This window comes from Pelophylax lessonae, assembly GCF_965119305.1.
Source record: "Pelophylax lessonae genome assembly, chromosome: 2".
NCBI lineage: Eukaryota > Metazoa > Chordata > Amphibia > Anura > Ranidae > Pelophylax > Pelophylax lessonae.
In genome coordinates this window covers 452,080,455-452,094,067 of record NC_138769.1, presented here as the reverse complement: position 1 = coordinate 452,094,067, position 13,613 = coordinate 452,080,455, and the positions used below count along the sequence as shown (strand labels likewise).

Here is a 13,613-nt window from a genome sequence, read left to right as displayed (position 1 = left end):
GTAATAGGTCAAATATTATAGGTTACAGCAAACTCTGTTGAGAGGCTGTGACGAATGGTTGTTCTGTTCGCAAATGCCGCGACCCGATTTTTAACTGTAGGGGGAGTGCCCAGTGGAGGTGTGAAGGTTAAGACAACATTGCATCACTTCCTATACTGGCACAAGAAAATAGTGTTTGGTCGTACGATTTTCGGATCACATTGATGGTACACTCGCATGATGTGCACTAGTGCCGCTTGCGTTTATCGCACGATAAATCCTTTGAAATTCGCATCATGTATGGCCTGCTTTAATAGTGCTGTTACTTCAGTCATTCTTAAACTTGAGGTATCATTATCCCTTTTCCTGCGCTTCATTTCACTTGTGCTTACAGCTGGCATGTTCACACACAAATTTTGACCCTCCATGCAGCTTCTCTCACTCCTCCTATTCCACTTATAGCCAAGAATTTTAAACCTCATACCCATCCTTTTCACCAACATTTTATCCACTTCCCCTTTGGGATTCCCAGTCCAGCTTTACCTTGTTACCCCCATTGTAAAAAACAAAAGTGCTTGTGCCATGAAACCAGTGCCATTCTGTAATACCTTTACAAACCAGCTTCCATCAATGCTGCTCTGACCACACCAACTCCTACTATAAGGTTAGGAAGGCTACCCAACAGTAACATGCATAAGGTCAGAGGAGGCAGGGCCAGTGCAGAAACCATAATCACAGGGAGATAGATGCCGCTCCAGGTGGTAGATAATGATCCAATCTAAGCTGGGTGCACGTCCAGTCCGTGTACCATGGAAACATCGGTTGTATAGAAAATGGTTTAACAGCACTCCAGTATCATCAGATAAAAGTCTTTATTTCTCCATAAACATGACAGCACAATGGACAGATGCCTCAAACAGCAGACGCGTTTCACGAATCAGGTTTGCATATTCATTGCTGAATTAAAGCGCAATGAATAAGCGAACCTTATTCGTGAAACGCGTCTGCTGTTTGAGGCATCTGTCCATTGTGCTGTCATGTTTATGGAGAAATAAAGACTTTTATCTGATGATACTGGAGTGCTGTCAAACCATTTTCTGTACAACCAGTGCAGAAACCATACAAGCTATGCATTACAAAGCAGCCCAGGCTTAGTGGTACTCAGACACTGTAACAATCTACCTCTTTCTCCTGGGAGTTATGTAAATCCAAGCCTTTTGAAATAAACTATCTATATTCTTCTGTACAACCCTTTAGCATGCATGCCCTCAGTGAAACATGGTTGTCAATCTTTGCAATGATTTAAACCTACCGTACTTCCCAAACCATCTCTAGCCCACCCTCCCACCTCTACAAGTTATCACTGCTGTTGCAAGACTTTCCTATACCTTTCCTCACCTCTACTCTGCTTCTTCTCTAATGCAGTTTATCAATTTGCCTCCCATTAATATGAACATCAAATTCAACCTATTTTGCTTTGCACGTCAAACCTCATCTCCCACCTATATTTTTGACCTCTTACATAAATATTCCTAAGACTGTCCTCTCCACTCTTACACCTACTTGTTTATGCCTTCCTTACTCCTATATTCATTCTATGATTTCTTGTCTCAGGTTTCCCTAGGTCTTAATTTTATTCTTTGGTATTGTCTTCCCTGTTCTATTAGACCTGACCCCATCTTTTACATATTAAACAATCCTTCAAAACCCATGTTTTATCCTGTTTATCCCCCCTTAGGTTGTAAGATTTTTTGGGCATGGCTCTAGACATATGTCATACTTTTGCTAATTTACACCACATTTATTTATTTATTTTTTTTGTTTACAGTACTTTAGAAAGAATATTCATAATAGCTGCTCTTTAGACAACAGACCATCCTCAGAATCAATAGCTTTAAGCAAATGCCTTTATTCTAGTAAAATTTTTAAAAATATTAGGCCAGGTAGGGATGGGTTACAGGATAGTAATGAACATGTCAAGAGTTGGAATTACTCAGTTTGCATACAGATTTTCCAGCGTATTTGTCTGGGCTGGTTGATCTCTTTGCTATGGCAAAACAGCAAATAACTATTTCACCATATGGTCCCAGCATTCCTTCATTAAGAGAAAACAAGACCAAATATCTGAACTCGGATATCAAGGATTTTAAGAAAGGCCTTATGATTAAATACCAGGAACAGCACAGTAAATAGCACACAGTTGCCATCACCTTCCCTGTGTGATGAAGAAACCAAATTGAATGACGGCCATAAACAGAATGAATGTGTTGATGGGGAATCAAGTAATTTCTTTCCTTCAACCCGTGGTTGAGGGAAAGAAAATTGGCTAATATATGGTCTGCTTAATTCAGGGTCATCTTCTGTTTAATAGTGGGTAATCAGATCAAACAATACCACTATTATGTAAATTCACAGACCCCTGTTCCCTGTTTCTATAATTTAAGGGGAGCCTTAAGCAATTATGTAGTAGATTCAAATAGTGGATGGATCTAACTATAGATAAAAATAAAATAAAATTGTAGTAGTTATACCCACCTTGTGTTGTCCACAGACTGTTTAGTTTTCCTTATATCCTTATGCCCATTTAAACCAGACAACCACATGTCTGACTGAGGGTCTTCTTTGTAGCTTACAGTGATGTTGCTCTCTGGAGAAATAGGAAGTGACCTCTAAAAAGAAAAGGTATAAATACTAGACTGTTATTTATTACACACAACATACCTAAAGTGCAATTCTAAATAACAAGTAAAATCAAGCAGTAAAGTGCTGGTGCTACCCCAAGAGCACAAGACAAACAGTTAAATGTTCTAGTAGAGGGATGAGTTTAAGGTTAGAGATTAGGCTATGCTTGTAACATGGCAAAAACTGTAGGGATTTATTTGACTGTTAAAATTAAAGTTATAGTTGTGAGAGTCCTGGGGAGAGGTTGTTAATGTTTTGAGCTAATACCAGAGAGTAGGCTAAGTGTAAATTAAAGGTTAACTACTAGGTTTAAGTGAAATGTTAAGGGGCAGCTATATGTAAATCGCAAAAGTACAGTGATTTGGAAGATTGTTACTTTATTATTGTCAGGAGTGAAAAAAAAATATTTTTTTGTCAGAAGCATTGCTCATTAATATTTTACATTTTTTTACCAGCAGATGGAGCATTAGGCTCATTTTCACATTTTTAGCCCCCCATTTTGCTGCTTTGATGTCATGCCTGTTTACAGCTCGAGCTGAAATTTACACAGACAAGTGAGTGACTTATTGCAGTGACCTATCACTTATTGGATGGCTTAGGCCAAAGTTTCAACCAGACAAACGGAAGCTTCAGATCATCCAATATGCTGTCTGTTTAGCTAATCCATAATGCTCTGGTAGTCAATGCTTAAAAAACTTCACCACAGTTATAGTAATCCTTTAAAAGCTTTGTTATTTTAGGGGTTAGCTGAGGTTTAAAGGATTTAGGGGTATGTTTAGTGTTAGTAGTATGATTTAAAGTTAGAGGTAGTCAGGGGAACATTTGGATTTTCACTTGTTCTTGGCTTCAAAATTCTAGTGTTTGGCAACCAGTGTTTATAACAAGCATAACACTTTGCAGCTCTGCTTAAGTCAGAAAGCCTACTCACAGCACTGCAGTCAGACATTTGTGTAATCCACTGCGTTCAGATTTTTGAGAGCTTATCACATGTGGGGTGGGTGGCTTTGCTTCCTGAATACCTGCTGTGAAATATTTTTTTTGTGCTTGACTAAGCTTCCAAGAAGGATTGAGTCTGACAGGCTTTTTGGCAGGGGCAGTCTATATTCTCCACTGCAGATGGTGCTCGACTGCAGCAGCAGTGCAGGTGGGGAAAGAAGTTGAAAGGGAACTGGGTTATTCTATGGTTTCCTTGGTCACAGGGAGGCAACTATTCGATTACATGCAGGAGCCCCATGTGACATGTGGGTCAGGCAGAATCTATTTAGGACTCCGGTTCCCGGGCTCAGCACACTTTTTGCGAGTAGTTAGCGTGGGTAAAGGAACCCCAACGGATAGTGTTAGAAATGGGGATAGATTCCAGAGGAGTACGGACAGTGCAGGGACTACGTCTACCTTCCAGGAAACCTCCACTTTTGGGTATGGACTGGCCAGGCCGCATTTAACCTCTCATGGCAAATGCTGTAGGCATCTTTCATTCCACATCTCATGGGTATACTGCTGTGTCAGCTGTAAGTGGCTCTGGCTAGGTGTGCTCCCCACTGGGCCTGTTGTATTTGTGGAAATTTTCTACAATACACTATTACTACCGAAGTCGGACTGAAGCGTGTTTTCTGCCCAACGCACAACACTGCACTTAACCCACAGGTGGTTGTTACAAAGCAGCTCCACTGAGCCTATAATTATCTGTTTAATACCATTTCTTTATGTGTGAGACAACTAGGAACCTGCAATTTGTGTTTGGGAATATCTCTGCTGTGTAAGAGAAAGGTAAGGTAAAGGGGTTTCCTGGTCAACAGATTAGTAACCGAAGGAACTGGGGTGGACTGGTAAAATACAGTCATGGCTGAATGAAATACTGAAACCCTGAATATAAAGGCGCAGGACCTCAATTTTATTTAATGAAAGTAAAATGGGTTTGCCTCGGCATTCACAATACATACCAATATGTTACAATCTAATATATGAAAGGAGTATCTGAGGTTCATTTGCTATGATATATAAGAATACTCTGGAATAAAGCCAGTTCTTACTCATATGCTATAAAAGTAATACCAAATACTCATTGTTTTTGTATGTAAATATTATGTATGCTTATATGCTGCTAAAAACCCAACAAATAATAATAAATAATGCAACCATATAAAAAGCATGAGGAACAGGGCTCATCCATATTGGAAAAAATACTGTGAATGTCTGTTACCTTTTTTATAACTAAATAAAATGTACATTTTCCTTCCTTTTTAATATTGATGTTCCCCTTTAGTTATAGCTGGAACAGTTGTGATGGCTGCCTTTGATAAGATGTGCTCTAATTACTAGTTACAGCCTAAGACTTAAAAATTCATATCCAGAATTAAAATCTAATAGACATAAATAGGTGTCCCAAAGTTTACATGGTTCCTACAAACTAACCTACCTGATCAACATGTGACTGGCACTCTGGTCTGTGGTTTTGACTGCAAGTCATGTAAGAGTTTAAGTTGTCCCCATCACTTTTTGTTGTGGAAGAGTATCCACCATTTGAAGTTTTAGAGGGTTCGTCAGGAAGGCAAGGTAAAGGTAAAGGTAACAGGCTATGTTCACTTCTTATTTTGTGAGACATGGCATGACTGAAAAAAAAAAAAAAAAAAAAGGTCAATGAATTTTTGTCTGACTTGATGTATCACAATAAGCTGCCACAGTATAAAATTAGTCAGAAATAAATGTGAAAATTAATAAATAAATCACTTGGTGTGCTGCTGCATTAAACCCTCTTAAAAATAAATGTAAATAGAGAATTGATTACAATCCACAATGCAGCTCTTAACATCAATAATATAAAGATCTATACAAAGTGCTGATGTGATTAAATACTGACATATTAAAACAATAAAATAAATCTCCATACACAGTGCTCTCAATTAAGTATACTATATATATATAAATAAATAAATAATGTCCTATGACCTAAGGAGCATGTGCTTATGCTTACCAATTCTGTGATTCCCCCTCCATACTCAGATTTAATGGGTATTTTTCCAAGCCCCCCTGGGAATGGCAAAAGGCAATTGAGGAAGTTAAGTAAATAAAGTAAACAGTAAGTAAATAGGGTAAACTCTCCATCATATATTACCAGGGCCTCCAAACTTACTAAACAAAGGGCCAGTTTACTGTCCTTCAGACTTTAGGAGGGCCAGACTCTGGCTAGTGGGAATAGAAATATTTTCTGGCATCAGTGAGCATAAACAGTGGCCCATCTTTGGTATTTGGGGAAGGAATGGTGCCCTATTGTTGATGTCAGTGCCACATTTTTGGTGTCAGAGGGCTGAATAGTGTCTGATATCAGTGGGATGAATAGTGCACTAAGACCTGGATAAAGGCCACCAAAGGGCCACATCTGGCCCCCGGGGCCACAGTTTGGAGATCCCTGATCTATTGAACAGGGATTACTGTCACCACATATTTAAAAACTCCAAATAAGTCTATTAAGTAAAGTCTACATTAACTAACCAGTATTGTTGGTTGTAAAATTCCAAATAGGCTATCAAAAAATGTAACTAATCCTAATGTAGCATATTGTACATTTTTATGCCAATGCATTTTAGAATTGAATGTTATCATCCAGCTTTGCCTGAGGCGATGACTGTTAGTAGAAGATATAACTAACATATATCTATTCTATGGTATATATAAAAAATGGTTAGAACCCTGATTATTACTGAAAGATTTCTTCTGATACCTTATACCACTTTTATGATCAAATCAACTCTACTCTGTATGCCTGAATTTATAGAAAAGTAGTAGGAACATTAGATTGTACACGGTTTATTGTGGTCACAACATAAGATACATTTTTTTCCTTTCTTTTCAATTATTTATTAACTGTGAGCGAATACATGACTCCCCTTAACATTTCCTTTATGCACTTTTGTCTCCAAGCGGATGGAGCCATCATTGTTTAGACATTATCGAGGGTCAGCATCTACTTTATTAACTGAAATGTTGGCTCAGAGAGATGGTACAATCTGGTGAATCTTGGCACATTTGCAGTTTTTGGCTATGTCTACAAATATTTGACCTAGATCAGACCCTACTCTCACCATGTGACTTGCTATAAAGTTTCAGTCTTGTAGTCTCATCACTAAGGCGGAGACTGAAAAAATGCTTCCTCCTTCCTGTAGCATGTTGGCCTCATCATCTAAGCCGAGACAAAGGCACATGGATGAGACTCGGTATCTGCTTTCTATTGATAGAAGGTAAACGCGTTTTTAAAAGGTATACTGTTGCTATATTATGTGACATGTCAAATTTTTAAAATTTTACTGATAGGTCCACTTTAAGGGGAATGACTGATATCACCTGCTTAATTGAAAGCACTGTAAAATTTGTTACAATTTTTTCTTGGAAATGAATGAACAATAAGAAAGAAAATGAAAGCTACACAGTAAACTTTTATATACATATTTGTCCCACCAAGATGGGAAGCACCATACCTGCTGAGATTTGTGCTGTCTCTGTTAGCCACATCGTAGCTGCCTAGAGGAAATGGTAACCTTTCTCTGTTTTCCATGTGGTTCTTCTTTGTATCCCGAGACTGTTCACGTTCAAACTATACAACATAGACATCTGTTTAAATAATGCAGGGCTACACAAATACTTTAGTATTTTTTCTAACCCCCCTTTAATGTATTACTAATCCCAGGACATTCACTATATCTGGTCTCCCACAGTACACAGAATATGGAAATCCAATTATTTTAGTAAATATAAACTGCTAAATACCCTTTCTCATTAGCAGTATAACGCAGTCTTTTGACTTCTATCAGTGTCTGATTAAAGCTTGTAGGAGGAGTTTTCATTTTACTGTGACTGTCCTATGAGGCTGCAGGACCTCTGACCCTCTGTCTAGACAGTGCTCATTGGCCTTCTGCTGATCACATGCACCCTCAATATATATATATATATATATATATTTATATATATATATATATATATATATATATGTATATATATATATATACATATATATATATATATATAGTCATATTATTTCAAGGGTTTGGGCCAAACTGGGTTCATCCAAACTTTAGCTCATCACTATTCAGGAACAGAGCAGATGAAGTTTCAGTTAAATCATGGCAGTTGAACTTATTCTCTTATTTTAGATTTAGGGTAAGGGGGAACTGTTCAAGGACTTCAAAGATGACGTCAAACACAACATTTAATACAACAGGAACCTTTCTCTGGATTAACCAAAATTTATAAAGATTTTTTTAACCCATAAAAAAACATTTTTAATCTAACCAAGGAATACACTTTCCCAAAACTGTTGTTATTTTGCGAAATAAAACATTAACTTGTTATATTACTAGAAAGTAGATACCTGAATGACATTCAAGGCTCAAGGCAGATATATGACATAAACAGTATTCAAATAGATACATTTATTTTTTAATGCAACTAGTATAAGTCTGGCCACGCATTATAGAATTTTCTTATTCAAATTCCTTAAGATTTACCTTTAATTATGTAGTACAAGGACCTGCCTAACTGCATACTAATTTAAATTGTTTAGGTTTGACCTAATATAATATTTATGGTAAACCTAAAGGAAAATTGTACAAGAAAATTGTATAATGTATGACCAGCCTAAGGCTGCCCATACATGTTCAATATTCTTGTATAATTTTCATTTAGATTTACCAAAAACATTATAATATGAGGTCAAACAAACAAAACAACTTTCAATTGTATCCAATTAGGCAGGCCCTTGCACTACATAGTTTAAGGTAAATCTAAAGTTAAATTGTACAAGAAAATTGAACATCTATGGCCAGCCTTAGGCTTCATATACGCTACAACTCCTAAACTTGAGTTTAGCAGTTTTTGGCGTTTTATTTCCAAAGCTCCTAAACTCAACTCTATAAAAGCCTACAGTATGTGTCCATGTACACATGGACTTTTAGGATTGTTTAGAAGCTGTTGGGGTTAGGGGAGGTTCAACCTCCTTCAATCTACCTCTCCTGAAAACTGAAGAATCGTGCTCAGGATAGGAACATTTTGACTGCCGGCTGCAGAATGAGGCAAAATCATGGCACGCCATTTTGCCATGTTTTGCGTTTTCCCACAGCCGGTGGTCATACTAGGCTATGTGTACATGAAGCCTAAATAACTATATTTCATTACAGTAAAAGCCTCTGCAATCCCTGCTTAGCAGCACTTAGACTTGGAGTATTCGGCAGCACTAGGCCGCAGTCACATGCACCCTAGAGCAAATGAGCTGTAAGGGACATTTTGACAGGAGAAGGGGCCAAAGTGAACAAGGGGATTACTCATTACTGTACTGTGCTGCTGCTGTTACTTTACTGTCCAATCAAAGGCAGAGGATAGGGAGATGATTAGACTAGTGTTTCTCAACCAAGGTGCAACAACACCCTGGGATGCAGTCAGGGTTCACCCAGGGTGCTGCAAGTACGGGGCTCAGTTTGCTCTGGATCAGCAACATGATTTTCCATGGTGCAGGCTGGCTGGCTGCCAGCACCATAACAACTAATAATGCTTTAGGTTTAGGACACACAGCATCATTCATTGCTATGGTGATGGCAGTTGGCACCATGACAATACATTAATCTGTTCCAGGATAGGCGGCATGCAGGGCTGCACCCAGCTTTCTAGAGAAGATGGAAATCTGCTTCCTTTAAGCCTCATCCACTTCCCACCCTCCCATGCCATGCTGCTGGAGCCAAAAAGAAGGGCTCTTATGTGAACAGGGATTTGTGTGATTGCGGGGGCTCTCTGATTGGAGGACTGTTTGGTTAAGGGGATCTTTGGTGGGGAACCTGTGTGACAGGGGGGCCTCTGTGATGGGGGCCTGTGTGTTTGGAGTATTCAAAGATGGCGGGACTCTGAGGTGATGGGGCGACTCTGTGGTGCTGAGGGGACACTAATGTGATGTGGAGGCTCTAATGTGAAGGGGGGACTCTATTGTGTTGGGGGACTCATGTATTGGGGGGCCCCTGATGCATAGAGGTGAGAAAGAGCTAGCGCTCTGGTGTGGGCTGGATAGAGCACCGGCGGACTACAGATATTCTAATGACAATCAGGTTTTAAAACTAAGGGGAGGACGATATGTGGGTTGGGACAAGTGTGAGAAAGTCCATAAAACAATACACTTGAAAAAAGAGCGCGCAGGTTCATGCAGAGCCGTGCGCGAGCTCTGAAACACGTCGTGTGATTCGCCCCAGTCCGTGTGAGGTCCCACAGCGTGCGCTGTGTTCCAGCGTGGTTCCTGGCATCCCAGCCGTTCTTCGGCACCCGGAAGACGGTAGACAGAGGATCTCTTACACAGCATCCATCTGTCTATTCGACTGGTACGGACCCCTCCACCCTCCAGGAGGCCTGGGACCCTCTTCCATCTTCTGACCCATCACCGGACACTACAAGCTTCCACCTTACTTTTAGTAAGAGTACTTTCTAGTGAGTTCAATCACTTATGTTTTATTAGTCTATCAATAAAACTGCTACACTTAGAGGCGCTCTGTTTTTTCTTCTGTTTCCTGATGTATAGAGGGCTCTGATGTATGGGGGGCCTCTAATATGAAGGAACTACTCTGATGTGAAGGGGGGACTCTGATGAGACTGGGGTTCTGATGTGAGGGGGGACCTCTAATGTGAAAGTGTGAAGGAGGGACTCTGATGTAAACGGGGCTCTACTGTGATGGAGCAACCTCTGATGTAATTGGGGGAACTTCGGATGTTAAAGGGGCTTCAGAAATGAAGGTCATTTCATAAAGGCAGGTGTGTGTATTGTCTCAGATCAGATTTCCCATTGATAAGTAACAAATGCATTCTTTCATGCAAACAATGCTGAAAAATGAAAAGAGTTGAGAAACGCTTGACTTGGCTCTGTTGTTGAACTGCAGTTTAGAAAGGTCAAAATGTCGACCTGGCTCTGCTGTCTGAGGAGGCTTTTTATATCTCAGCACTAGATTGAAATAAATACCAATTCTTTTGCAAGTAAAATATCTTCCATACACTGTAGCTGCCTGCCTGAAATGTATCTTTAATTGTAATATTATCTGAAACATATTTCCAAATTTACAGTATTTTTTTCTACACAAGACTGTGGTCAATATAATTTTATTATAAAATTCAGATTAAATGAAAAGAGCTTTTTTGTTCAGCAATTTGCAGCACCATGTATTCCTACCTTACGTTTCCGACGCATTTTTAAAGCAGTGTTATCTATTGCTGGAGATAATTTTTCACTCTGAGATGCTATGAGTGTCTTTTCCATGTTGGAATTGATATTGTGGTTTTCCTGGGACATATTTTGTGGAATTCTGCCCAAAAGATTTAAATCAATCCTGACCCACAGTGATTTGATCTCCTCAATATCCTTTAAGGAGCACACATTATCATTTCTCCCGAATGGAACTAGTGTATAAAACTGTTCTTCACACTCTGGTGCAATGTCATTTCTAGTCCTTGCATTAACACAGCTGTGTGAACTGCACGTATTAGCCCAGGCACTATTATTTCGCCCGCACTCTTTGATCCTGTGGTTATTTTCTGATGGGGAAGCCGAGAAAGTTTTAGAAAGCTGTGATGCATCTACTTCTGTTTCTGTGCCAAGTTCTTCAGGTTGCACGGAAAACTCAGTGACCTCCTTGAATTTCCGGGCAGATCTAGTAATTCGAGTCCGCCTGCGTTGACAGCCCAAGAAACCCAATCTTGGTTCTTTTCTATGAAATCCTTTGCATGTTAACCTATCTTTAGCCTGCTCAGTTATTTCATTCTCGGGGATTCCTTGGCTTACAGAAATCTCATCAAGCTTGTGGCAGTTCAGCTTATCCTCACTAGATGTCCTCTCTGCCCTTCTTGTTAGTTTTCTGCATGCAGGTCTCCTACAAGAGGTGCTTTCAGTAGGAACAGCAAGGACAATTGTAGCAGCACGTGCAACATGTGGAGATGGCTGCAGCTTCACATTTCTGCTTCCATGAAGTGCACAAACTGTTCCCAAGTTTCGATCCTCTCTGATGGGGCTCTGGTCATTCTTGGGATTTGGACTTTTATGACAAATTTTGGCTACTTCTGTGTGGCTTGGCTCTTTCGCATGGATTCCACTGAGATTTAGGCCTTGTGCATGGTTAATAATGGTGCTTTTGTTTGGATTGACTTTATTCAACCATTTATCCAGCTGCCATTTGTTTGAAGTTGCTTGTTTGTGCTGCAAATCAAAAGATTGAAGTCAATGCTTATAATTAATAAATGCAAAAGAAAAGACAATTTGTCATCAAGTAAATCAAAAATGTAGACAACATATACCTATGTATAAGATCAATACCTGCATGTACTTTTAATTCCTTTTAAGGCTCTATTCACAGATTGTGCAACTTGTCATGCAACTTTGGACATCAAAGTTGCATGGCAAGTCATTCCCCATGTTTTCCAATGATAACCATTCATATACAGTGGGGATCGAAAGTTTGGGCACCCCAGGTAAAAATTTGTATTAATGTGCATAAAGAAGCCAAGGAAAGATGGAAAAATCTCCAAAAGGCATCAAATTACAGATTAGACATTCTTATATGTCAACAAAAGTAAGATTTTATTTCCATCATTTACACTTTCAAAATAACAGAAAACAAAAAAATGGCGTCTGCAAAAGTTTGGGCACCCTGCAGAGTTAATATCTTGTACTGCCCCCTTTGGCAAATATCACAGCTTATAAATGCTTTTTGTAGCCAGCCAAGAGTCTTTCAATTCTTGTTTGAGGTATCTTTGACCATTCTTCCTTACAAAAGTCTTCCAGTTCTTTGAGATTTCTAGGCTGTCTGTCACGCACTGCTCTTTTAAGGTCTATCCATAGATTTTTAATTATGTTGAGGTCAGGAGATTGTGAAGGCCATGACAAAACCTTCAGTTTACGCCTCTTGATGTAATCCCCCGTGGATTTCGAGGTGTGTTTAGGATCATTATCCATTTGTAGAAGCCATCCTCTCTTTAACTTCAGCTTTTTCACAGATGGCATCAAGTTACCATCCAAAATTTGCTGAAATTTTATTGAATCCATTTTTCCTTCTACTCGTGAGATGTTCCCTGTGCCACTGGCTGCAATACAACCCCAAAGCATGATTGATCCACCCCCATGCTTAACAGTTAGACAGAGGTTCTTTTCATTAAATTTTGTGCCCCTTCTTCTCCAAACGTGCCTTTGCTCATTCAGGCCAAAAAGTTCAATTTTAACCTCATCGGTCCACAGAACTTGTTTCCAAAATGCATCAGGCTTGTCTATATGTTCATTTGCAAAGTTCAAATGCTGATTTTTGTGGTGAGGACGTAGAAGAGGTTTTCTTCTAAAGACTCTTCCATGAAGACCATATTTGTACAAGTATCTCTTTATAGTGGAATAGTGTACCACAACTCCAGTGTCTGCCAGATCTTTCTGGAGGGATCATGCAGTCAAATGTCGGTTATGAATTGTTTTTCTCACAATCCTGCGAGCTGTTCTGTCTGATATATTTCTTGGTATTCCAGATCTTGCTTTAACTTCCACTGTTCCTGATGACTGCCATTTCTTAATTACATTCCGAACAGAGGATATTGACATCTGAAAACGCTTTGCTATCTTCTTATAGCCTTTTCCAGCTTTGGGAGCGTCAACTATTTTCAGTTTTCTAGACAACTGCTTAGAAGATCCCATGGTGCTGATTGTTGGGGCAAGGTCAGATGAGTCTGGGCATTTAAAACCTTTGAGATTGACATCACCTGGTCATCCCAGACGATGATTGAGAACAATCCATGACACTGGCAGGTCTCAGCCTTGCAAAGGGGGCAGTGCATGCTATAAATTCTGCAGGGTGCCCAAACTTTTGCAGACGCCATTTTTTTGTTTTCTGTAATTTTTAAAGTGTAAATGATGGAAATAAAATCTAACTTTTGTTGACATTATAAGAATGTCTAATCTGTAA

At 39.3% G+C, this 13,613-nt stretch overlaps 1 protein-coding gene across 2 annotated transcripts in view; it reads right to left on the bottom strand.

Moving 5' to 3' along the window:
• AFF3 (ALF transcription elongation factor 3) overlaps positions 1-13,613 on the bottom strand; it is a 538,616-nt gene that overhangs the window by 38,660 nt on the left and 486,343 nt on the right. Inside the window, exons 9-12 of one of the 2 annotated variants that reach the window (XM_082245997.1) lie at positions 10,850-11,869; positions 7,134-7,249; positions 5,078-5,270; positions 2,515-2,648 (exon numbers count right to left, since the gene is read on the bottom strand). In XM_082245997.1, coding sequence (XP_082102123.1) covers positions 2,515-2,648; positions 5,078-5,270; positions 7,134-7,249; positions 10,850-11,869 — 1,463 coding nt within the window. The remainder of the gene's footprint in view (positions 1-2,514; positions 2,649-5,077; positions 5,271-7,133; positions 7,250-10,849; positions 11,870-13,613) is intronic. The other variant, XM_082245998.1, reaches the window with a different exon arrangement.